The following is a 27,243-nucleotide window of genomic DNA, read 5'->3' on the forward strand; positions in this document are numbered from 1 at the left end:
CATGTTTCTTTCATACTTCTGAAATTGCCAAGGCAGTAGCCAGAAAAGAAATGACAATGCTTTGCACTTGAATTGCATTTATTTTTGCCTAAATGGCTGGAAAGAAACAGTAAGTTCAGACAGACAGACATATCTTAACTCTGGGAATGCCCCTGAGTAGCAAAAAAAAAAAAAAAATGCTACTAACCAATGCTGCTTGGCCTTGCTTTATTCTGTGGAACTGTGTTACACAGAGGAGAGGAGTGAGAAACCAGGATAATTGAAAACTCCCCTCCCCTCTCCCCCACTCTATCTCACTCTCTCTCTCTCTCTCTCTCTCTCTCTCTCTCTCTCTCTCTGTCTCTCTCTCTCTCTCCATATATATAGACAGATGGAGATAGATATACATCTTTATCTTTATATCTATATATGTAGACGTATAGATAGATATAGATACATACACACATATACATACATACATATACACACACTAAAATATGTATAACAAAATATATAATAAAAAGGCAAAATTGCTTCTTGAGTATACAGCCCTAAGTGCACCATCTCCTCCGGTGCTAACAGAATTTACATAAAGGTGCTCCTTTGTAGGAACTCAGTCTTTTGTTTGAAAGAATGTGAACCATCATCAGGGTGCTTGGAAAGCCAGTGAAGTTAGGCTGCTTGAGAGATCCATGAATGTGTATTAAGCCTCAATAAATTTTCAAGAATTTAAATAATTGACCAGAGGGACGGTCTGAGAGGAGCAAAGCCCAACATGCTCCCAGATCTGTTTCTGGGCCTCAGGCTTCTTGTATATCTGTTTGGTGGGGGGCACAAGATGGTGGCAAGCCCCTCTTGGGCACCTCCCCTTTGCCGAAAAGAGAAGACTGCTTGAGCCTAAAGCAGGTATATAGAACAGCTTCCTAATAGTGTTTCCTTCAGGACAAATTCAGAAATGATCCTTACCATGCTTAACAAACAAGAACAGCACTGTATCCCTAAAGTCCAGAGTCTGGGGAATGAGGACTTCTTCCGCGATATTGATTGCTGGAGCCCAGCTGTATCGCTGTTGCTACAGGGTTTTGTTTTCCGTAGCTTCTCTATAATGCTGTAGCAGCTGCTTTTGAAAAATGGTGCACTGCCAAGACCCACACCCCCCCCCCCCCGCCCCCCATGAAACCCTTAAAAATTGTTGAAAGGGTCGAGGGTCGGGGGAGAAATCTTTGTTTGCTTTCAGTCTGTGGAGTTTGCAGAGGACTAGGGGAAAGTGATCAAATTTAAGACTTTAGAAAACAGGATCTTGGGGGTACCGGGCTCTTGGCAACTGTAATTTGCTTGGAATCATCTTAAACGGTGGGCTGCCGCAGTTTGCTGACAGTGCTGTAAAACAAATTGCCCTAGGAGAAAGGAACCATGAGTTCGGAGAAAAGGCGCGGTAGCAGCTATGTAGGGTTTGACAGAACAACCTTAACAAGCTCGGATCCAGTACATCTAGTGAGTTCTATTTATCTGGTGAGCTGATTACACAGGTCCTTGGCTGCTCCCAAGCCCCCTCCCACCTTACAGTGTCTATATTTAAAAATGGTTGTAGATAATAATTGTTTTCAGTTTCTTTTACAAAAGACAGGCAGAGTTGCCTCATGACAATAGGAATCTATTTGCAGACTCTGTATGTGTGTGTGTTTGTGCATTTGGGGGGGGGGGCGGAAAGGAAGCGGGTCCTGAAAGCTGCGTGGGCTTCTGACAATTGCATACTGTAGAGACGCCTTGGGATTAGGAGTGATCCAGGTGTCTGTCAGTAAGGACACAGCTTCTTGGTGAAGATGAGGACTGTCTTTCGTCCTTTATTTGTAAGGTAAGTAGAGCTGGTGGGAAGGAAGCTAGAGGCATGGGCTTGGGGAAGGGGCTGATGGTTTTTCTGATGTCTTTTAAAAGAGTGAAAGGAAAGACATTTCAAGTGATAACAATAGGATGCCTGAAAGGGTCTAATCATTTTTTCATGAATCAAACCACTACAGTTAGTGTGTTCAGGATAAGTAGAAACCCTTGGAGGTGAGTGACAGGAGCCACAGGATGGGGAGAGTAATAGTTACCCCTGCTGTCATTAGTAGCCTCAGAGTCATAGTATCATCAGACTGTCTATAGGTGTCTGAGGCACTGCGTGCATTGGCAGCTTTGTTTCTCCCGCCAGAGCTCTGGGTAACAATCATGAACCTCTTTTGTTTAATGTGAAGGCTGTTTTCTCATATTGCCTCTGGTCTATGGGTATAATTTCTGCTTGGATGCCTTTTGATCCCAATGCTCATAAAATCATTTTGGGGAAATAACAACACGATTATTGGGATGTATTGTGACTACTCATTTATTTATTTATTTACTCTTAGCACAGTGTTTAGTAGAAATTAGAGACAAAAGAGGTTTTTGACACATGAGGCTTATATCTAAGTTTGACATCAGTAAGAAATATTTAATTGTCAATAATAAATGCCCTTATGTTTACCATCCAGAAATCCAACCTTTGGAAGTAAACACTTCAAAGCTGACATTTTTCTTTTGTGTGTTTTATATTGGTTGTCATTTCAGAGATTAAGGCCAGAAAGGGGATTTGTAAGAGATATAGAAGCCTGAACATTTTTGATATGAACTTGTAAGAAACTAAAGTTACTGTCAAGCTTTGTGTTGGAGAGTTTATTGGGCTGCAAGTTTCTTGCGTAGATGAAGGAATGGAAAATTCATAGTGGTAGGAATCAAAGGGTCTTTGGTTTGGGGTGACAATTTTAATCTGTACCTTACTAGCTGAGAAATGTTACTTCTAAAACAGGAACATCTGAGTATGGCAATCACTTTTTTTTTTTAGAGAGTGTGTGTTACACATCTTGGGGAATTATGCAAATACACGAAGATGGCAACAACTTGAAAATCTAAAAATAGCACTGAAAAAACATGGTTGAATTTTATTTGTCTAATCAAAGTCATATTGTTTGTACACTATCAGCACTACAGGTTTATCTCTGGATTACAATTTCAATCATCACTTTGGTCAGAATCCTTATCCAAAGAAAGAGTGCCCAAAAGTACAAAAAGAACAATTATGTAAATGTTTTTTTTTTAATTTTACAGGCCTTCTCTGGCAAATTAAACAATACACTTATATGAAGTCCAGTTTTTCTTTATCATGAATTGCCCATCCTTACTTATGTATATTGAAGCACATGAAGCATATAATAGTTTATATTGCAATTTACATTCATGTCTGTTTATGTGGACTGAGCCATGTATAATTTTCTATTTTAGCCTGGTGGTTTCAAAGACTGAATGATAGTCGATATAATGAATCCATACTACTTGTGATTTATTAAGTTGTCCATACTCATTATCATAACATAAAGTAATGGCTTTGTCAGAAGTGTTATTGTTCACATCATGAATCTTTACCATAGTTAAAAAAATAAAATAATCCCAGCAACAACTGATTTCCCACCAGCTCCCTCCCTCCCTCCAATAGTCACCTGCATTGTACAGTTATAAATAGCCCACTCTGGTGGTATTGGGATAGGCGCAGGACGTGACACATGTGCAGATAGTTTTACTTCCTGCTCAGGGACTCCTGGTGCTATTATTCACCAGCGTCTATTTCAGTTACCAGCACAGAGGGGATCTGTGAGAGTCCCTGGTTCTGATCCATGGGTTGCCATTTCTGGCTTCTTTTCCTTCCTAGATCTTGATAGACTTTGACATGCTGCAGCTGGGTCCAATTTATTTACAGGGGTGACCTCATTTCATCTTTAATCTCTGTGTTGTTCAGCAGAAATAGTCTTGGGTGATGGTAATTACTTCATTATTATTCAGGAAAACAGTATTATCAATTAATAAAAAACGCATACTAAGGAAGCTTAGCGGCTTCCTTTCATTTTGTTTCTACTGATCACATTAGCTAATTATCATGGATCAAATCTAGAGAGGAAGGTTAGAGGTGCTTCTAGATTCCACATGGAATTGTGGAATTAGTAACAGTGTTATCTATACAGTTTTTAGAGAGGCCTGAGAACACAAAGACTTGTTTTACTCCAAAAACAAGTGGGGGGAAATATTACCCACTTGAAAATCAATGACAGGACAAATGATTTTTGAATGGTCTTTAGAAACAATTCAATTCAATATCCTTTTATTAAGTGTTTACTATGTGCCAGGCTCTGTGCTGGGCTTCTCAGGGAACACAAAGACAAAGACAAAATAGCCTCTGCCCTCAAAAAGTCCATATTCTACTGTGGGGAAGAACATGTGCATAAATTAAATAGAACATATAATCAAAGTCTTTTCTGTAGGGAGGACACTAGTGATTGGGAGGATGAAGATAGACTTCCTATAGCTTTGAAGGAAACAGAAGGGTCTATATGGTGAAGGTGAGGAGGGAGGATGTGCGAGGCAAGGGAGGGGGGAGGGAAACAGCCTGTGCAAAGGCACTGAGAGGGAATGAAATGTTCTGTACATGGAGCAGCTAGCGAGTCAGGTCAGCTGAAATGCCCTGTGTAAAAGAAGGTACCCTCTAATAAGCCTGGAAACGGTAGACTAGATTCAGATTATTCAGAGCTTTAAAATACCAAAACAGAGGTGTTTCTATTTTTATCCTAGAGGCAAAAGGGAGACACTAGAGCTTCTTGAGGGAGGAAGTGATGCAGTCAAACTTTTTCTTTAGGAATATCAATTTGGTGCCTGGGTGGAAGATGAATTAGAGCCACTAAAGTGATTTTCCTGAAGTACAGGTCTGGAATTGTGTCATCTATTGCCACCAGGATCAAATACAAAATGTTCTGTTTGACATTCAAAACCCTTCATGACCTCCCTCCCTCCTACATTTCCAGGCTTCTATCTTTAATCCAATAACACTGCCCTCCTGGGCGTTCCACAAATAAGACACTCCATCTCTTGATTCTAGGCATTTACAATTTTTTTTTTTTGCTGTTCTCATGTCTGGAATGCTCTCCCTCCACTTCTCAGCCTACTGACCTCAAAGTCCCAAATAAAATTCCTTCTTTTCCTCCCCAAGCCCTTTTTTAATTCTAGTTCTTCCTCTAACTTCTCTCTGTTAATTATTTTCTATTTATCCTATATATAGCTTGCTTCATATATATTTGTTTGCATGTTATTTCCCCCATTAGATTGTAAGCTCCTTGAAGGCCAGGGGTATTTTTTGCCTCTTTCTGTATCCCCAGAGCTTAGCACAGTGCCTGGCACATAGTAAACTCAATAAATATTGATTGATTCATTGATTGATTGATAGGAGTACAGGGAGACCAATAAGAAGATTATTGAAATAATCCCATTGAGAAGTAATAAATGTCTGAATTGGTATGTATAAATATAGGAATTGTTGAGATAAGTACAGACAAGAAAATTTTATCATACCTCAAAATATGTTAAATAGAACAAGGAGATATCATGGTTCAGTGGAAAGAATGGTAAATTCAGAAACAGAGAACCTGGATTTGAATCCCACCTCTGCCACTTACTAGTTGTTTGAGTTTGGACAAGTCACTTAATCTTTGTGGGTTTCAGTTTCTTCATTTGTAAAATGAGGAAGTGGATAAGATCCCCTCTAAAGTCCCTTCCAACTATAAATATATTTCCCCATAAGATATATTTGTGCATAATGTTGAAATTTGTCCTTATTGATCCATAAGAATATCTAGAGGCAAAATTAGTAGGAGTTTCTTTATTACCAGTTTCATGTCTGTTTTTAAAAATCTTATTTAAGGGGTGGCTAGGTGGTACAGTGAATAGAGCACCAGCCCTGCAGTCAGGAGGACCTGAATTCAAATCCAGCCTGACACTTAACACAAAACTAGCTGTGTCACCTTGGTCAAGTCACTTAGCCCCAATTGCTTTACCTTCCCCCCTCCAAAAAAAATAAAACTGAAAATCTTACTTAATATTTTGTTTTTTCCCAATTTCATGTAAAAGCAATTTTATCATTCTTTTTTTTTCAAATCTTGAGTTCCAAATTCTTTCCCTTCCTCCTACCCCTTGAGAAGGTAAGCAATTTGTTTATGTCTTTTTTTAATACTTTACTTATATGGATATAAATATTCTTTGATATGTTGTATAAAATATATAGATAGTAAAGTTATCACAGATCAATAACAGGCATGGTTGAAAAAGTAGGAAAGGACTTGGACTGATTTGTCAAGGATACAGCTCTTGCTATCCTTGTGTCAGAATCATGACAGATAAACCTTTTGTTGAGAACAGGCAATTTACTGTGTAGCCCAGTACAAAAGATTTTCCCCTTGTAACACACATTACACACAGGGGAACACAGATATAAACATAAAGGGATTCTCACTTGATTGCCACACTTCTCTGCTGCAATTAGATCTCATTTCACACTATTTCCCTTCTTTCTAGAACACAGAGCTCAGACATCATTGTAAAATTGCAAGCCCAAGCAGCATCCCAGAGACCCCAGCTTCTCCTGGATTTTTAAAATTTGCGCATAAGCAGCATCAAGGTGGTAGAAGCTGATGCTCTCAGAAGGACTGTTGGCATCAGCTGTTGCCCTCTTACTCCATGGATCAACTGCTCTGTAGTGGTAATACAAGTGATCTGTGTTCCCTTTGCACAAATGAATTTCTTCTGTGGATTTATGTCCACATAAGAATTGGATTTAAAGACAGTAGTGAGCTGAGGGGATACTAGGAATGTTGGAGTTTAGCCTGTCCTATTCATGAGTATATAGGGTTTTCCATAGACCTATTGCAAGCTTCAGGATGTAAAATAAGTACTGAAATTACTTTATATACAAATGAAATGATTTGAGCTTACTGAAGGAACAGCATACAAATTTAGGCAGTTATTGGCAAGGGAATTTAAGTAGCAATGAATATAGTCACTGGAAGTTTCCCAATAATATGCTGTTTGGGTTTAGAATCATAGGATCATAGAACCCACAGAATCATAGCTCTAGAGCTAGAAGGGATCTCAGGGGCTGTGTAGTCTGACCCCTCCCCTCAATTTTACAATTGTGGAAACTGAGGCCCAAGGGAAGGTAAGTGATTACTTAGGTCATATAAGCATGAAAGGCAAGGTTGAACCAAGGTCTTTCAACACCAGTGAGGGTTACCTTTTTTACCATGGCCATTTTTTTCATAGTGAATTTCACTTAAGTACAATTTTATATATTTAAAGATTTAAAGGCTTTCTCATTGGGCATTCTCTGCACCAATGAAATCACATCTGGATATATGTGTGTGTGTTTATGCACATATAAATGTAAATATGTGTGGCATCCATCTTTTTATCTGTTATCTATCTCTAAATTTTAAAAGCTTGAAATCACACTAAGAATTTTTAAACACCATGTGTGTGTCTACTAGATTCATTATTCATATTGAGCTTGCAGTTGACTAAAATCACAGATGTTTTTCACATGAACCATAGTCTAAATAGTCTAGTTATTCCTCACCCACCCTGTAATTTGCAGTTCATGTTTTGTAACCAAGAGCAGGACTCTACTACATATATGCCTATTACATTTTATCCTGTTAGATTTTGCCTATCTGATTAAAACAGGAAATTATCAGAAATACTCATTATCACCTCTTCCTCCCTAAGGTGATGTGTATTATGAATAAAGGTGACACTCAATAGTATTTCTGTGATCAAAAACAACAAATTCTATTTCCTAAAGCTATTGGTACCTTTATATTTATGTGATGAAAAAGTCCTCAAGGAAAATGAAAGCTAGACACATTCAAGGCCCCATGATAATATCATATAGTGGAAGAAATTTTGGGGTCAGGAGATACTTGAGTGCAAACTACATGCTCGTCATATGATCATGGGTAAAGTCATTTACCCCCTTGAATCTTAGTTTCTTCTTACTCAGGTGAGAGTAGGGCAGTTAGGTGACGCAGTGATAGAGTGCTGGTCCTAGAGTCAGGAAGACCTGATTTCAAATTCAGACTCAGACATTTACTAGCTGTGTCTCCCTGGGTAAGTCACCTAACCTTATTTGCCTCAGTTTCATCATCTGTAAAATGAGCTGGAGAAGGAAATGGCAAACCACTGCAGTATCTTTGTTAAAAAACAACAATGACAAAACAAAACAAAACAAAAAACCACACCCAAAAGTCCTAAATGGGGTCATGAAGAATTGGGCACGACTGAAACAACTGAACAAAAATAGGGTGATTATATTATTACTTGTTTCACAAGATTGTTGTGTCTAAAACTCTTTTTACATTTCTTTGCATGAGAGTTACTGTCTCCATGGTTTCAGGAGGTCCTAAGGGAGACTCACTGTGGTCTAGCGGAAAGAGAATCACAGAAGTAGACCTGAGTTCAAGCTTTGGATTGGCCAGTTATACATGATTTTATTCATACTTAGTTGATCATTGAATGTTGACTTATTTAAATGTGGAATGGATTATGAAAACCATTTTAAAATGGAAAATTAAAGAAAAATAAACATCCCTTATTCCACATATGCCATAGATAAAAAGAGAAACTGAGGCACAAGCAAGGTGACAGAAGTGTTTGCTTGGGAGTTCAATTATCTTTGGCACTTTTAATGATGGAAATTGTAGTTGTTTGGGGATGATTCCAGTTTTTTCCGATACAAATCCAAAAGAGAATATGGACAGAAAGTTTGTAAAGCTTAAAATGTTATGTAAATGCAAGCTATTAGATGTGAGCTATTTATTTAGATAAGTGTTTGAAGAAAAATGTTCTGAGTGAGAGTATTAAACTGTGCACTTAGGAATGACACTTCTATCACTGAAGATATTTAAAACTGGCTGAGCATAGGTATGAAACAGCATACTGTGGTCTGTAATACAGCATTCAAAGGATAGGTAGGATGACTGCATAGCTTCTCTGAAAGCTGATTTCTATTATTTGGTGGTGTTTGGATCTGAGATCTTTGGGAAAAAAATGCAATATAAATTCTTTCAAGTCTTTCAAGACAGATATTTGAACTTTAAATAAAAATGTGAAAAAAATATTTTAAAGAGACAGATATTTGCATTTTGTGTAGGCAGAGGTGGCTAGATTCACTTTGCAGTCATTCTCTCTCTATGTTATATATACACACATATGTATAAGCATACACACACAGAGACATAGACCATCTCAATGCTATTTTAAAATGCAGGTCTTAAAAACCAACTCCTCTGCAATGTGCATGCTTACAGCTATACGGAAAGAGTTTCCCTGAGTATTAGCAAATGTTGAGGGTCACAGGACTTCTGTGATGACTAGTTAAATCATCCTCTAAGAACCCCTCAAGTGTGTATGTGTGACCAAGTAAGAATTGGTAGCATCCTGAAGACTCTATAAGCTCCTCTCCATTCTAGGCATAATTAAGAAAGGTTAGTTATGGACCCTGGTTGCTATTGTGGTGATAAACAAAGGTTTGTTAAAGCCTGAATTAGATACTTAGGAAGATTCATATGTATCATCTATACACACATGATAGATATGAAACTCATTGCCCTTTACAAGAAATAATTTAAGAGAGCTTTGTGCTATCAATGGAATGTAGCTTGAACCATTCAAGAATATTTTAAAGGAAGTAGTTTCCTATTCCCTTCACTAAGTGAAGAATATCTCTTCCTCCTCCTCTTCTTCTTCCTTTCAATTTAATTCTTCTTTTTTATGTCCTTTTTCTTATCTTTCCATTCAATCGCACTTCCTTTCCAAGCTTCACGTGCCTGTACAAATATGTACCTATTCTACCTCTTCCTTTATTGGGCCATCAATAACTTAACTGCTTAGTCAGTAGTGACCTTCTACTTATTAGAAGGTTATAGAATTTTGACTTGACCTTGTAATTCTAGCCCTTAAGTAGCTTATGGTATAAAGTCTGGAATCTTCTTATTTTAGGTACTAAGATGGTTTCTTAGATCTGGAATTCCAAACCTAGGATATGCATACCACCAGGGAGTTTGAAAAATTTTTAAACAGGGAATATTTGGTTAATATGTCATATATACATATGCATGGCAGATTCAAATTTATTTCTTTTTATGTTGAATATGATATATTGGAAAGGTTTACTGAAATCCAAGGAGTATAGAAACCAAAAATGTTTGGGAACCCTTGATCCAGGTTGAACTAACTTTTGGCATGTTAGGGACGGTGAAGGGAATAATCATTTATTAAGTAGCTACTGTGTGCCCGTACACACTACAAATATTATCTCATTTAATCATTACAACAACCCTGGAGGGTAGATGCTTTTTTTACCCTCATTTTATAATTGAGGGAAGTAGGCAGCTAAAGATTGTGATTGACTCAGAGTCCTTCCACTGGCAAGTGTCTGCCAGATTTTAACTTGTATTTCTGACTCCAGGTCCAATGCTCTATCCACTGTACTACCTAGCTGCATCTGAATAATCATAATAATACCACCTACATAGTGCTTACTATGTGCTAGACACTGTTAGGCACTTTACAATTATTTTCACATTTGATCCTAACAACAACCCTAGGAGGAGGGTGCTATTATTCTCCCCATTTTGTAGATGAGGAAACTGAGGCAAACAGAGGTTAAGTGGCTTGCCCAGGGTCACAAGCTAATAAGTATCTGAAGTCAGATTTCAACTCCGGTCTTCCTGACTCCAGGTCTGGCACTTTATCCACTGAACCTCCTAGTTGTCTATATTATTTGTATTAATTCACTCAACAAATCTGCAGGGTGTACGTCCTAGTTTTAGAAAACACATAGTGTTGTGTTTTGTGCCCAATCCCTATCATTTCTTAATGTCTCTGTCTTCCTCAAATTTCTTTCATGGACTTGCTGCATCTTTGTATAACCTCCTCAAGGAAGATGTGAGCTTGCAGAGGGCTTTTTGTATATCTAGAGCCTAACCCAATACTTAATAAATGCATGTAGAAGGAAAAAATGTCAGTTAAATTGAATGTGGAATACAGAAGGAGACCAATGCAAGAGTGCAGGTGAGAAGTAAGGAAGTCTTGAACTAGGAGCTTAAGAGTGGAAGTAGAAAAGTTGGGAAGAGGTGTGAGAGGTTTTGTAGAAGTAGAATACATGGGACTTGTCAATCATTTGAATTGAGGAGAGAAAGGAATAAAGCAAAGTTAATTCTCAGGTTTCAAACCTGGGAAGATAAGAGGAGAGGCACAGCACAGCATTGAAAGAGATATGGAAGTTGGGGTGTGGGTAGTTGTGGTTTTTGGGAAGGGAAGTTCAATTCACTTTTGAGAATATTGATTTTGAGGGTGTCAGTAGGATATTTGGGTGTAAAGGTCCATCAAGTAGATAGAAATATGGGACTAAAGCTCAGGAAAAGGATATGTAATGACATGACATTACACTGAAAAGTCATCCCTAGATGTAATAACTGAAGGCATGGATTAGGATGAAATTGCCAAAAGAAAGTGTAGAAGAAAGAAGAGACCTGTATTTCTTTGGTGACTCCACAACCTATAGAATAGGGTTTATCATGTGGTAGGTATTAATTGAATACATATTTAATTTTTTTTACTTGTATGTCAAATTGATCTTTCAGAGTGATTCAAAACACCATCTCAGCTACCATCTATGTGAGAATGAAAGGGTGAACTCACCATTGTTACTTTCTTTGTGGATGTTGGGGTAGAAAATCCACAGTGTAGACAAAATCAAGTTTCCAAACCACTTACTGAATATACAGAACTGATGTCCAATTTTAGCTACTAAGTGTGGTGAACTCATTTATTGAATGTGAAATACACCTTGAACTTAAGAAAGCACCACCTTTGAGTAGGGTAGATAGACAGTAGTCTCATATAAGCTATAATGAATCTAGTGAGTGAATGGATCCTCATCCTTTGCAGTTCAACATAGCATTGCTAACATTGAAGTAGACTTGTAATAATGAGGTGGGGAGCAAGAGATGGGTTAGCAGGTTATATGTAGCTCAATTCTTTACAAGTCCACATAAAATTAGTCCCTTGGAGTTAGAGGAAGCTTTATAAATAGCCTCCCACTAATTGCCAAGCAATGATTTGTCGATTCTACTCAATAAACCTGTTATGCCTAATATGAAACAAAGGTTAATGAAGCCCTTTCAGATCTCCACTCTAATCTCTCCCTCCCCCACTGAAAGCCCTGTTTCCTTTCTCAAGTTCTGGGAGATTACTTTAGGTGTTTATTTCCTTTGTTGCTATCACATTCCATCTTGTGTTATCCATTTCTGTGTCCTTTGTCATATCCTCTCCTTTTTAGATTAAACACTCCTTGAAGTTAAGGAGTATCAACTTTCATCCTTCTAGTCCCAGAACCTAGTCTAATGCCTTCCCACATATTAAGTACATAACACATCGGTTTTTAAAAATAAGATGGACTTGGGGCAGGTAGGTGGTGCAGTGAATAGAGCACCGGCTTTGGAGTCAGGAGGACCTGAGTTGGATCTGGCCTCAGATACTTAACACAAAGAAAAACTAGCCATGTGACCTTGGGCAAGTCACTTAACCCCAATTGCCCTCCAAAAAGCAAAAAAAAATTAAATAATAAGATGGACCCTATCCTAATAGGCTTTATAATCTAATAAGGGAATGTTAAAAAAAAAAAAACCACTATATGCAGCTGAAAATTTCAGTGCATTGGAAAGAATGCTAGATGTACTAGAGTTTGAAGATTTGGGTTTGAATCTTTCCTCTGCCTCTTATGATTGACATGCATGAAGATATTGGACAAGTCAATTCATTTTTCAGTGCTTCAGTTTCCTCAATTGCAAAATGAAGGTGCTAGACTATTAAATAATCTCTGACTTCGCTTACTGATCTAAATCTCTAACCCAACCTTAATATGCTGCCCTAAATAGTTCATTTTCCAGAGAGGCTGAGTTACTGCGGAGGCTAAAGGTTGGGGATTTGTTATATGTGGAGCCTGACTTTTTCTTTACCAGTTGAAGCTGAAATGCTCTTCTGTTCTGCATTTCTGAATGAGCTCCAAGGCAGGTTGCTATTTTAATCTTTGGTTAAGAGGTTCTTAAGCGATGAAGGGACTGTCAGGCTAAGTGTGGGGGAAACAACAGTTTCTCCTAGTGGGGGTGGCCTCAAATTCAAATTGATCGTTATATCTGATCCCTCATGTTGTTTTTCTTTGATTTTTTTGAGGGGGGAGTATATTGAACCTGATTTTATTGCTTCACAAACCAAACCAAACATCTTAACCATGTACATTTAATACAGCCAGCAGATTTGTGATTGATTCAAGGGAAATTAAAAATAAATGGAACTTCCATATGGTTTTATACACACACACATACACACACACATATAAGGGGAAAATATGACATTGCATTCTCCCATGACAGAAAAAAAATATAATTATAATCAAAATTAATTGCTGATGTGATTTTATCAAGTTTCTGATTTTTGTAATTTGGAGACAAATTGGATTGAGTAGAAAAGGGAAACATGGCATGGCAGATAAAATACTGGATCTAGAGACAGGGAGGCCTGGGTTCAAATACTGTTTTTAATACTTGATATCTGTTTGACCATGGGCAAATCATTTGACCTTTCTCTGCCTCAATTTCCATGTCTCTAAAATGGGGATAATAATAGCAGTAGTGTATACGTTAGGAGATAATATGCTTAAAGAATTTTTAAAATTTTAATATTCCTTAAAAGGTTCAGTTATTATAGGGAATGAGCTAAATTATCTCCTACTATGAATATCACTAGGATGCTCAAATTGAATTCCCATGATAGAGGAAGATGGGTATATCCCATGACTTCAATAAGATAATTACAATATTGTATATGGGTGAAAGGTATGTATTGAGTACAATTACTTACATACAAATAGTGACTTAAAAGACAACATCAAGGAGATATGAAGAGAAAACATGGAGGTGGATTGATTCCATCTCCACAAATGAACAGAAAGGAAGTTGTATTCATCATGTGGTGGACATTAGATATAAACAGATGGATAGCCTTGGACCTACACAGACATTCACAAAAACCACCTGAGAGCCAGAAGACCTCCAGAGGGTCAGTCATTTACTTTATGAAGGAATCATTGAACTACATGGACAAAAACCACACAGAATGAGAAGGCATGGAAGGACTTGTCATGTTCTAAACCATGAGGGGAATCACCTACATTGGGTGGTTCAAAATGGAGTTATCTGAACTCTATTAAAGGTATTTTTCCCCCATGTAGAGTGTGAATTCTGTGAGATATGGGACTATCTTGTTTGTTCGTTTGTATGCCTAACACAGTACAATTTTTGGTACATAATAAGTACTTAATAAAATGGGTTATTTATTGATTTATTCATTCAAGTTTTGAATTCACCCTTCCTATCCCACTCCAAAGCATCCTTTTCATTTCTAATCACTGGTAGATCAGGGAGTGTGTCTACAAACAATCTGTGTCGAAAGAAAGTAGAAAAATGCAGTGCAATTTAATATGCCCCACCTTGCCCCACCTCAAAAGGGCATTAGGAGTTTGAACCCCATTCTGGCATAGGGTACTTTACAAATTCATGTTATCCAATCTCAACCAAATACTCACTACAGCAAAGAAGTCATTTTATCTCTCTCTAAATGATTTCCTATCTCACTCACCAGAGAAGCTATTCTAGACTTTCTTTTCCCTCCTCAAGGCTCTTATACCTTTCCCTTCTTGCTTTCTCTTGGTTGAGGTCCTTGCCCAAATTTTCACTGAGAAAATTGAGATTATTTGACTTGAGCTCCATCTTCTCCCATTCTCTCAAAACTCCTTGACACTATCTCTCATTTTCTCATATTTTCCCTTTTCTTTGCCAAAGCCAATTCTTCTATATGTACACATTATCCCATGCCCTTTCATCTTCTTCAGCTAATGACATCCTCAATACTCTCCATTCTCTCTAGATTCTTTAACCTCTCCCTATCAGCGAGGTACCAACTTCAAACATGCCCAAGTCTTCCTCATCCTTAAAAAAACCTTCACTAAACTCAAACATTTCCTTAAATTATCATCCTATCTCCTCCTCCATTTCTTAGCCAAACTCATTTAAAACACTTTATGCTCACTACTTCCACTTCCTCTCCTCTTACTTAATCTTTGCAGTCTGGCTTTCAACTTCATCACTCAACTGAAACTACTCTCTCCAAAGTTTCTAATGACCTCTTAATTTCCCAATTCCATAGTTTTTTTTCCCTCAGTACTAATCCTTCTTGACCTGTTGTATTTGATATTGGAGAGTACCCTTTCCTCCTCCATACTTTCTCTTCTCTAGGTTTTCATGACATTTTTCCTGGTTTACTTACTACTACCTGATTCTCATGTTTTAGTTTCCTTTACTAGCTCATAATTCACATCATGTCCTCTAACTAGAAGTATTCCCTAAGGTTCTGTCCCAGGCTCTTCTTATTTCCCTCTCTAATCTCCTTCATGGTAATCTCTTGAGCTAGTATGAGTTTAACTAATTTCTATGTGGATGCCTAGCAAATCTGTATTTCCAACCATTTCAGTCTCCCTTCTGAGCTTCTCTCCCACATCACCAGTTGCTTCCTGGGCATTTCAGGATGTCCTGGAGGTGTCTTAAATTCAACATATTAAACTCACTGTATTTCCCCTTCAACTCTCTCATCTTCCAAACTTTGCTATTTCTGTCAAAGACACCACCATCTTTTTAGTCTTCCAAGTTTGTAACCTTATTATAATTCTATACTCCTCATTCTCCCTCAGCCCACATATCTAACCAGTTGCCAAATCTTGCTGTTTCTACCTTCATAATATCTTTCACATGTGACCCATCTCTCTATTCACACATATACCACCTTGGCTCAGGTCCTCATTGTCTCTTGTCTAAATCAATGAAACAGCCTACTAATTGGTCTCCTTGCCTTGAGTCTCTCACTACTCTAGTTCACCCTACACATTGCTATCAAAGTAATTTTCATCAAACAGATCTGATCATGTGATATCTTTACTTACCCAAGACTTGTGGCTTCTTATTGGTCCTAGAATAAAATATAAAGTCCTTGGTTTAGCTTTTAAAATCCTACACAACCTGGCCTCAACCTATCTTCCCAGCCTGAATGGACATTGCTCTCCCTCTTCCACTCAGTGATCCAGCCAAACCTGCCTTCTTTCTTGCTCACAAATAATCCATTGACCTTCACTGGGCCTTTGCACTGGCCATCCCCGGTGCCTGGAATATGCTCTCCTTATCTCAGCCTCAGAGAATCTCATTCTTCCTTTGAGATGAAGCTCAGATACCATCTGATGCATTAAGCCTTTCCTCCTACCTTCATCCCTACTTCCAGTGTATCCCTTCCCAAACTACCTCATATTTAATTACTATGTATATATTTGTAATTACTAATTTTATATTTATTGAGTATGTAGCTTATGTGTATTTGTTTTCTCCCCTATGAGAATGTAAGCTTCTTGTGGGTTGGGATGATTGATTTCATTCTTTGTACTTGTATCCCCAGAGCCTCCATAGTGTCTGACACATTGTAAGTCTGTTTGACCAAGTTATTTTCAATGATTTAAAATTTTTTAAAGTAATTTTACTATCATCTGCTATGATTTCTCCTGACTCTGAAAATTCACTTTACATAATAATTTTACTTTAAAATAAAAAAAAACACTTATTCTACTATAGTTAGTCTACATGAATGCCCTGCATCAATTGACACAGCTTGGTTCTTTGGTGTTTCTTTATACACCAGTCCTCCTAAAACTTATTGTTTGGTTGACATTCAGTAGCTGTGTGATTATAGGCAAAATTTCCCCTGAGTCTCAGTATATTTTCTTGTATGTACTTAATCTGTCTACCTCTCTGGTTTTTGTGGGAAAAGTTCTTTGTAAACATTAAAATATGGAACACTAATTCACTGTTGGTGGAACTGTGAACTGATACAACTATTTTGGAAAGCAATCTGGAATTATACCCAGAAAATTATAAAACTGTGTATACCCTCTTACCCAGGAAAACCAGCATTAGGTTTGTTTCCCACGGAGATTAGGGAAAAAGGAAAAGAACCTATATGTTCTAAAATATTTATAGCAGCTCTCTTTGTAGTGGCAAAGAACTGGAAATTGAGAAAATGCTTGTCAATTGTGGAATGACTGAACAAGTTGTGGTACATTGTATTAAAGGAATACTAATGTACTATATGAAATGATGATCTGGTCAATTTTAGAGAAAAACATGGATTTCAAATGGTATTTAGTATTATATACACATAGTATAATATATATAGTATATATACTATATATTATAGATATAATATTATAATACTCAAATCACATATGATTGAAGGTACTACTGACATCCAAAGAAAGAACTGATAAATAGAAGTACATATAATATGGTTATATATATATATATGTGTATGTGTGTGTGTGTATATATGTATACACACATATTTGTGTCTAATGGAAACCTTCTTTAGGGTGTGGTGGGGAGGGAGGGAGAAAAAAATTAAAAAGGCACAGCAGAGAAAAATTGCTTTAGAGGGAAGCACAGAAAAGCAGGGTAGCTTTGAAAATGATGTCTAGTATTTATTATATATTTTTCCAAAAACAAAGTCAACAATATGAAATGGAAATTCATGGTTTTATATCGAATCCTCTTTTTATATTGTGTACATACATGGAAATGTTCTTTTGTCTTTTTTTTCTTTAAGTTTAAATTGAATAAAAATTTTTAAAAGATAAAATTTTATGTGAATTGGAATGATTATACATTCATTCTGTTTAGCAAGCATTTATTAGGCACCTACAATATACTAAACACTGATCTAGGCGCTGGGAATACGAAAACAAACAAATGAATGAAAGATCCTTGCTTTTACATTCTATTGGGGGAAACAACATATACCTGGAACAGCAAATGCAAAGTAATTATTTTTGTGGGAAGGGCACTTCCAAATGGAAGGATCAGGATTGCATTCATATAGGAGGTAGTGTTTACACTGAGTTCTGAAAGAACTCAGGTATTCTATGAGGTGGACATGAAAAGAGAGTACATACAATCCAGGCATGGGAGACAGCCTGAGCCAAGACATTGGATTTGGAGAAATGTAAGGAGGCCACTTTGTCTGGAATGGAGGATCCCTTTATGGCCCTAATGTGTAGATATGCAAAGATACTCCTTTCCCAGAAGATGACATTATGTGAAGAATTAGCCAAAAGCATTATATTTGTAGTTGCAGAACAGCTTAGCAATATGTGTCTATATCCTTCCCTCCCCCACCCTTTCTAAAAAAAGGTCATTTTATAACAAATTCCACTGCCAAAATGAAATGTTTAAAATGGATCTATAAATGAATTCCTAGCTCTTTGACCAGAGTGGTGAATTAAACACAGACATCATTTCATTCTAGGTGAGAGTGGGACAGCCTTATTAATTTTTCATGTCTGCTTCTACTAGGAGAGCGTGATTAAGTTGAAAAAGGCAAAATGAGAAGAGGACAAATGATTCACTTTGCTTGAAACTGTGCAATATTCTTGTGGGTGACTTTAGAGACCTTCTGAAAATCACATGGTCTTCTCTTCGAACCCTGGACCAGGAATCAGAGGTTCAGGTGCTAATCCCAGTCCCATCTGCTGATTAACTGTTTTACTTTCTTCCAGTTGCTTAATTCAACTATATCTCAGTAGATTATCTTCAAGGTCCTTTCTAGAACCAATATTTTGTGCTCACACATTAAAAAAAAATTTCCCAGAACCAGGCTTCTATGCTCTTTCCAAGTCATCTTCTCACTAGGTTGCCTACACCAGCCCTTATCTTCATATTTTCCTTCCTCATCCTCTCATCCATGACCAGAACCCTACCTCTACATGTGAGTCCTCAAGCTCTGATAGATGAGCTTTCACTTTATTTGGTCTGGAATCAGGTTTTCATTCTACTTCCCAGCTTTTTTCTTGGTTTCTTTCCAGCTACTTTTTATCTTCCTCCATCATAATGTAAACTCCTTGATGGCAGAATCTATATTGCTTGCTTGTACTTATATCCTCAGAGCTTAGCACAGTTTCTTCCTTATAGAAAACATTTAATGAATGTTCAATTAATTCATCTTTTTCTAATAATATGAAACATTACATCTTATCTGAGCTTATACCCTATCCACCCATCAGATTATAAATTCCCTGAGAGCAGGGACTCTCTTTTATGTAAACTTTGAATGTCTTCCAATACCTAGCAATGTGTTCTATACGCTAATGCTTATAGGATGTACATTGTATTGTAGGGGCTACGGCAATCTAGGAAGCAGTATAGATGTAGGGAGAGTAGTCTGGATTGGATGTTAGGAAACATGCCTTTGAATCCCAATTCTGCCACTTGCTAGCTGTGAGACTCTAGACAAATCATTTAATCTCTTAAGGTCTTCATTTCCTCATTTTCAAGATGAGGTACAGGCAAGAGAAGTGATGCAAAGCAGATTTCTCCGTAAGTTCTCCTTTAACAGAAGAACCAAGAGGCTGAGGTATTGATAAGGCATGTTTTCAGTAGGAAAGAACTTGCTAGACAAGGGCAGATCCCATGCAGCAACCCAGTAGGGCTAATGGAGTTACTACTAACAATCTATTGAGAACATTTCCAAAATAGATCCCAAGCCATGTCAAAGCACGGGTTATCAGACAACTCCATAAAACCAAGGATCTCTAGTTCATCAGAAAATGTTAGAGAAACTCAGATTAGAAGGAACCAATCACTTTAAGCTTGAGATTCAGATTTTTCTCTTCACTAAGCATCTTAGGGTTAAACAACTATTTTTTTAAAAGGCGCTATAATGAAAATGAAGGTAGGGAAAGATACAAAAAGATAGCAGTAGAGGATTTCTTCAGGTATGCACATTGGAACAGGAAATTAAAAAAAAATTTAAATATCATAATAAGTCACTGTAGAAGAATGTAAATTTCTTCCTAAATAGTGTGATATACAGGAAAATTATACCCAGGCCATTTTAGGGCCTTCAGGGAACCTGTTGGATCACATTTGAAATGTGAACAAAGTTGGCACATTAAAAATTAGATTTTTTTTTTTACCAATTTTACTTGCTTTTTTATCTGGGTAGTCTTATAGGAATATGGAGAAATACAATATAGAAAAAGAACTAAATTCTAAAACATCTTCCACTTTCCTGCCTTTGTATCTCTGGTGCCGAATCCTACAGTGGGCTGAATCAAGGATTAACAGAAGTTTGATGGAGGGGACCTGCTAACACAGATTCCCAACATGTTTTAAATTTGTAGTAAGTTAAGAACTCTGAAGACAAACATTTCTCTTTCTGGTGTTTTGAGGCTGAAACGTGAAAATATATATAGCCTCTAGTCTTCAAGATAAGCATTACTGAAAAAGTTAAAAGTTAACCAGGGAATGTATGCTTTGTTTCATGAAACAAGTAATGCAGAAATAATGCAATATAGTGGAGGTAATATGATATAATAATAACTAGAGACTGCTAGATTTCTCAGTGTTTTTTAGAGCCTGGGCTTGGAGACAGGAAGACTCATCTTCCTGAGGCCAAATCTGCTTCCAACACTTACTAGCTGTGTGACCCTCTGTTTGCCCAGAAGGAAGGTAGGTGGCTCAGTGGATAAAGTGTTGGGCCTGGAGTCAGGAAGACTTGAGTTCAAACATTCACTAGTTTTGTGACTCTGGTCAAGTCACTTAACCTCTGTTTACCTTAGTCTACTGGAGAAGAAAATCAAAAACCACACCAGTACCTTTGCCAAGAAAACCCCAAATGGGGTCACAAAGAGTAGAGAGTCAGACAGGACTGAAAAGGACTGAACAATAGGTATTATGGCTAATATTGTGACTCACCCAGGGTCATAGAGCTGGTATGTATCAGAGGAAGGACTTGAAACCATATCTTCCTGACTCTGAAGCTGGCTTTCTATTCAATACATGATGCTATCCATTATACAATGCAGTAAACATTTATTAATTACCTTCTTCCCTAGGTGGGAGTGAGGAGGTGATAATACAACATTTAAGTGAGAGATTTCCTGCCCTCCACAGACTTGGAGTCTAGTAGATACTAGATGGTCATTCATATGATCAAAATCGATTAACTATAAAGTGATTTCAACCTGTTAATAGCTTACTGTAGAATACAGATACCTCATAAATGTGGAAATATTTTGGGGATAGAGGAAAAGGGAACTTACAATTACAAAGTTTGACATGAGGAATCAGCAACTATTTTTTATTCCTGAAAGTTATTCTATGGTAGTAATCTTACCTTTTCAATATTAGACCTAGAGGGAAAGGAAGAAAAAAGGGAGAATAAACAGAAGAGTGATAGAAAGGAAAAGAAAGTAGGAAAGTTGAAGTAGAAGGTAGAAGGTAAGGAATATATTGGGATATATTTCTGAAGGGTGGAAAGGGTTGATAATTGCAGTGGAAACCATTGCAAATACAGGGTAGCATTGATATGACTTAGAGACATACTTTCATAAAGATATTTTTCTTTCACTTATATCAAATCTAGTTGCCAAAAGAAGGAAAATTGTCAAATGGGAGAACACAACAAATGCATCAAATATCTTTGAAAGGGGGCTGATATCCAAGATATATAGAGGAACACAAATAGACTCAATAGGTAAGTGCTCAGAAGAGTTACAGACTATTAAGAATCGTAAGAATGAAAGACTGCCCCAAATCGTTAATGAGAGAGATACAGATCAAAATAACTCAGATGTTTCACTCTATACCCAGAAAATTGGCAAGGCCAAAAAAAGGTGGACATCGTATTGGAGGGACTGTGGCAAGACCAGCATACTACTAAGCCATTGAAGGAACTGTTAAGTCACCCATCCATTCTTGAAAGTAATTTGAAATTATACAAAACAAAATGACTAATATTTCCATATCCCTTGACCCGGATATCCTCCGCCTAGACATATCCCCCAGAGAGTTCAATGAAAGGAGAAAAAACATCATTTATAGCAAATGTTCACCCACCATTTTATGTGCTAGCAATGGAGTGAAAACAAGTTAGGTGCTTGCTGATTGCAAAGTGACTGAACAGATTGTGGTACATAAGTAAAACAGTATTCTTGTGACATAAGAAATGATGAATATGAAGAATTCAGAGAAGCACTAGGAGATTTGCATGAACTAATTCAGAGGGAAATAAGAATCAGGAGAAAAACACATGATTTCTGCAGCAGAGAAAGTGGAAAGCACAGTAAAAGAAAACTGAACACTGTACGATTAGTAACAAGTCAGCAAGGCGGGGCGGCCAGGTAGCACAGCGAGTAAGAGCACCGGCTCCAGTGTTGGGATGACCTGGATCAAATCCGGGCTCAGATACTCAGCACCACACCCAGAAATAATAATTGGCCGTGTAACCTTGAGCAAGTTACTTAACCCCAATTGCTTAAAAAAAAAAAAAATCAGCAAGGTGGTGCAGTGGAGAAGGCGCTAGACCTGGAGTTAGGAAGGCCTGTGTTCAGATTTGCCTTCTGACACTTACTAGTTGTGTGACTCTAGTGAAGTCACTTAATAGCTGTCTGCCTTAGTTTCCTCATCTGTAAAATGGGGATAATAACACCTACCTCCTGGGGTTGTTTGAAGATAAAATGAGATAACATTTCCAAATCTTAAAGATATATAAAAATGCTAGCTGTTGTTTTTGTCATTGTCATCATTGTTGTAGTAACAAGCAAACTTGACCCCAGAGAAGAAATATCTCCCTCAAATGGAATGTCACATATGCTGGGGGGGGGGGGGGTTCTGATTTTTTTCTTTTAAAATCTTTGTTATAAGTGAAGATTTGAGGGGTAGGGAGGGAAGGAAGGCAGCGTATATTCAGACATGAGTGGGATGTTAAAACAAACGGCATCAGTAAAATATTATTATCAACCATTTATTGACTGCCAACTATAAGGAAGGGGCCATGCCAAGCACTGTTTTTCCTCACACTTAGGAAAAGAGTTGACCTTCTGTCTAGAATGAAGTCATACCTCTGATTCTTGTTATGTTGAGCTTCACAGGGATTGTAGTTGTCATTGTTTGCATATCTAAACCCTTAAATTGTTGTCCAAGTCATAATGCTAGTAAATACACCCTAAATGTGATTTTCCCCAGATGTTTTAGATGTTTTTATGAATTCAAGAATCCTAAGTCCCTGATAGACGAAAGAATCTTGACTGAGTTATAAAAGAAAAAAATAAATCATCAAAAGTTTAACTTGAAAAGGATCTTCCATTTCATTGCATACAGGCCTGCAGAACTTGGAAAACCTCAAAAAAGTCTTCCTGACTAAGCCAGCAAGTTTAAGATGGTTGACCAGATGTGCTGAGCTTTATACATTAGAAAGAATTAGTACACAATTACCTATAGTTACATCACCCTGTTTAACTCTAAAGCCCACTTAGGGAAACTGGCGATTATTTTTAATGTTGTTTATTTTTTGTTTGGAGCAGGAGCAGATTTGAAACACCCTGGAGTCATTGCTAAGTAGTAATATAAGAATCTTGGGGGGGGAGGGTTGGGGGACAAATTTTCTAAATGGACAAAAAAAATGTTTATTAAGGAAATTTCAAGGATATCCTTACTTCTTGTACTGTGTTTAAATCAGGGAAACTAGAGCAGAATGCTAGGGGATTCCAAGGAAAAGGCTTTTGTTAATTTTAGCAAAATATTTCCAAGTACAAATCAAAATAACTGGGGTTTCACCTTATACCCAGAAAATTGGGAATGCTGAAGACAAGGTGGAAATAATGTCAGAGGAACTGTGGGAAGACAGGCATACTATTAAACTATTGGAGGAGCTGTTAATTGACCCATCCATTCTGGAAGGTAATTTGGAATTATGCAAGTGAAAATGACTAATATTTCTATATCCCTTGCCCCAGATATCGTACAGCTAGTCATATCCCACTAGAGAGTTCAATTAAAGGGAAAAAATCTACTTTTAACCAATATTCACCCACATTTTTTTGTTATAGCAATGGAGTAAAAACAAGTTAGATGCTTGCTAATTGCAAAATGACTAAACAAATTGTGGTACATAAGTAAAACAGTATTATTGTGCCATAAGAAATGATGAATATGAAGAATTCAGAGAGGCACTAGAAGATCTGCATGAACTAATTCAGATGGAAATGAGAGTCAGGAAAATAACACATGATTCCTGAAGCAATGTAAGTGGAAAGCACCCTGAAACAAAACTGAACACTGTATAAATAGTTGTTTTTTTTTTAAGTCAGCTAAGTGACTTATTATGATTATTTTACCCTTCTCTACCATTGTCTTCAGGCAACCAGATGGCTCAGTGGATAGACAGCTGAGCTTGGAGTCAGGAAGACCTGAGTTCATATTCAGCCTCAGGCACTTACTAGCTGTGCGACCCTGGGTGAGTCTTTAACCTGCTGTTTCTCCAGTGATTTCTCCAGTGAACACTGGAGAAGGAAATGCAAATCACTCTAGTATCTTTGCCAAGGAAACCTCAGAGACACTATGGTCCACAGGGTTATGAAGAGACAGGCATGATTAAATGACTGAACAAAATAATAACCATTGTCTTCAGATGTATGAATCTTATGTCCTTTGCACTATAAATGCTATCACATATATTATCAACACTGGTCTTTAAATGAATTTCATTTATTGTTCAGTCATTTTCAGTCACATTCAACTCCTTGTGATTCCTTTTAGGGTTTTCTTGACAAATATACAAGAGTGATTTGACATTTCTTTTTCCAGTTTTTTTTTTTTATAGATGAGGAAACTGAGGTAAGCAGGGTTAAATGACTTGCCCAGAGACACATAGCTAGTAAGTGTCTGAGGCCCGATTTGAATTAAAAAAGATGAGTTTTCTTGACTCCAGGCCTGGTGCTCTATGCTCTGTGTCACCTAGGAATTTTATTTCCTCCTACATAATTAAACAGACCTATTGGTTTCTACAGAATATATGCTCACACAAACTCCTTTTGGTTTACATTCAAACAAAATATTGAAAATGCCCATCTAAGTCCTGTGATCTATGCTCCAAAAATGATTATAATCTTGAATAGAACAGCCATGTAGAAAGTATTGTGTGAAGTGTGAGGAAAGAAAGACAATATCCCACTGAGGGGAATGAAAGAAAGTTTCATGAATTAGGTGGCATGTGAGCTGGACTATGGGGGATGGATAGAATTTGAACAGACAGTGATTAGAGGATGGTGTTCTTGGCATAGAGAATGTTCAGGAAAAGGTAGAGGAAGGATTGATTACAAAGAAAACCTTTTTTTTAAAGTTTCCTCCTCCATCTTATCTGGTCTTCAATACTTTAGTCTTTGAAAGATGTGTTCTCTTTTCAACGGCTGTTCTTCTGAGGATAAGAAAGAAATCCCATAAATATGCTAGTTTTGAATAGGTCTTAAAATTTACTGATGACATTTCTGTTTTCTTGCCAGAACTTACAAGCATAAAGAGTCTACTGCACTAACGGTAAATTATCGAGAATTACAGAATGTTTGAAGGTGTTTTATGAGAACACTTAGTTATTTGGATCACTGGTTAGTGAGTCAACCATTTATTTTCAGCCCATGGGGGTAAAGTAGTCCACTGAAAGGTCATTTAGATTTTTCAGATATAGTCAGAATAGCCTCGTCTCCTGTCTTTCCAAGTGGTTCTTGCTTTTAATGGAGAACATTTATTTTTGAAGAAGGGACCCAACAGTCCTCCCATTGTCAACACTTTCACTTATAGATTTATCTCTATTCAAGTATTTTGGGCATTGACATGGCTTTCTGAGGGACAATATTTTCTTTAGTCCTGAAGCAATGAGTACTGTTAATACTTTGGTGAACCATGATTTCATCTAGGTGGATAGTCCAGTGCAAATCAATCCCCCCCATTCCCACTTGAGATATTGTTCCAGAAACATTTACACTTTATGGTCTGCAGGGTGCTGACCCTTCCTAAGCTTAGCTCAGCTGATCCTCAGAAGACACAGTCTGTTGTACTTAAAGCCTCTCTACTTTAGTAGGAACTACCAAAACCTGTGCATGTGCACTAGCATAGGCAGCTAGGGTAACCTCCATGCCTCTGATGAGGCAAGGGGGAAGACTTTAGTGTCATTACATGTCATGATTGATAATCATTAAACCATTGGCCCTTAATGCTTAAAGATCTGGGAAGCCCCCTTTGGCTTGGTTTTCCCCTGAATCACTATATGAGTTCTGTGCTTTAGGCCTCTGGAAAATGGCTTTTAGTAAATACAATTTTCCAAATTGCTACTTCAGTGATAATTCCATGGCCAGTATCCCAGTGACCTGAAAAAACTAATGTAGCTTCTAAAAGTGCTTACTGCAAGAGGAGTTTACATACTGGAAGAGCTTAATTGGATGAGCTTTTAGGGGCTATTATTTAAGCATGTACTTCATTAAGGTAACTGAACAGTCTACTTAATAGACTTAACCTGGATCTATGAATTAAAATATTTCCAACTCCAAAATCTAGAATGTACTTGGACCTTGAAAAAATTAGGTTCTGAAGTGTCTATAGTAAACAAGATCAGAAATTTCACGTTCCTTAATTTGCTTTCCTAGAGGGCAAAAATGTTTTTGTTTTTATAATTTATTTATAATTGTCACTCACTTGTCACTTAAATATCACCCAGTCTCATAATGTTGCTAGAAGAGCTACTTCTAGTCAGTGGGTGTGCATTTTTTTGGTTAAAATTCTTAGTGCAAACAAATGAATATGTTGGATGTATGCATAAATAGGTGTGTCTTACATTATGCAGTAGCTGCATTGCTGAAAATTTGTATATGTTTCTAATTTTTGTAAATTGAAACATAATTTAGATGTGCTTGGGGAATTACTTTTAAGAAAAGCATGTAGCATACTATAAAGTTAACATTCATTTTGTAATATGGCTAATCATACCATTATGGGTCTTTTTTCTATATTTATTTGAATTTTGGGAAAAGTAGCAAATATTGCATTATATTTCAGTTCATCAAGACTAATATGGACATCATTTATCAATGTAACCCTCTCTGGATTCCCTGGCCTTGGTGAGGATAGGTAGTGAGTAGTAGAAAGATTAGAAGATAGTGACTTTAGCCAAGACAGGAAGTAAGGACATTTTAAAACCAAGATCATGGTAACTGGAAAAGAAGGAAAAGATGTGAGAGAGATTTCAAAAGAACTGGTAACTGATTAGGTATATTGGTGTAACAAATATACATATACCAGGACTAAAACGCTAGAGATGACTTCGAGTTTTTGAGGGTAGAAAGATGTCAGTTTTGTTCATGAAAATAAGGAAGTCTAGAAGAAAGCAAGTTTTGTTTTG

At 37.2% G+C, this 27,243-nt stretch overlaps 1 protein-coding gene across 14 annotated transcripts in view; it reads left to right on the forward strand.

The window, feature by feature from the left end:
* The window catches only part of PHACTR3 (phosphatase and actin regulator 3), a 313,435-nt gene that overhangs the window by 103,553 nt on the left and 182,639 nt on the right, over positions 1 to 27,243 (forward strand). The window contains exons 1-2 of one of the 14 annotated variants that reach the window (XM_069072500.1): positions 1,502 to 1,834; positions 6,385 to 6,568. The exons of 8 other annotated variants lie outside the window; for them this stretch is intronic. In XM_069072500.1, coding sequence (XP_068928601.1) covers positions 6,547 to 6,568 — 22 coding nt within the window. In that variant the 5' untranslated portion in view covers positions 1,502 to 1,834; positions 6,385 to 6,546. 5 more of the 14 variants (XM_069072505.1, XM_069072506.1, XM_069072504.1 and 2 more) reach the window with 5 other exon arrangements.

The sequence above is a fragment of the Petaurus breviceps genome, unplaced genomic scaffold, assembly GCF_028583685.1.
Source record: "Petaurus breviceps papuanus isolate PSGF00001 unplaced genomic scaffold, PetGlider_PUasm1.0 90847, whole genome shotgun sequence".
In the NCBI taxonomy this organism is placed as follows: Eukaryota; Metazoa; Chordata; class Mammalia; order Diprotodontia; family Petauridae; genus Petaurus; species Petaurus breviceps.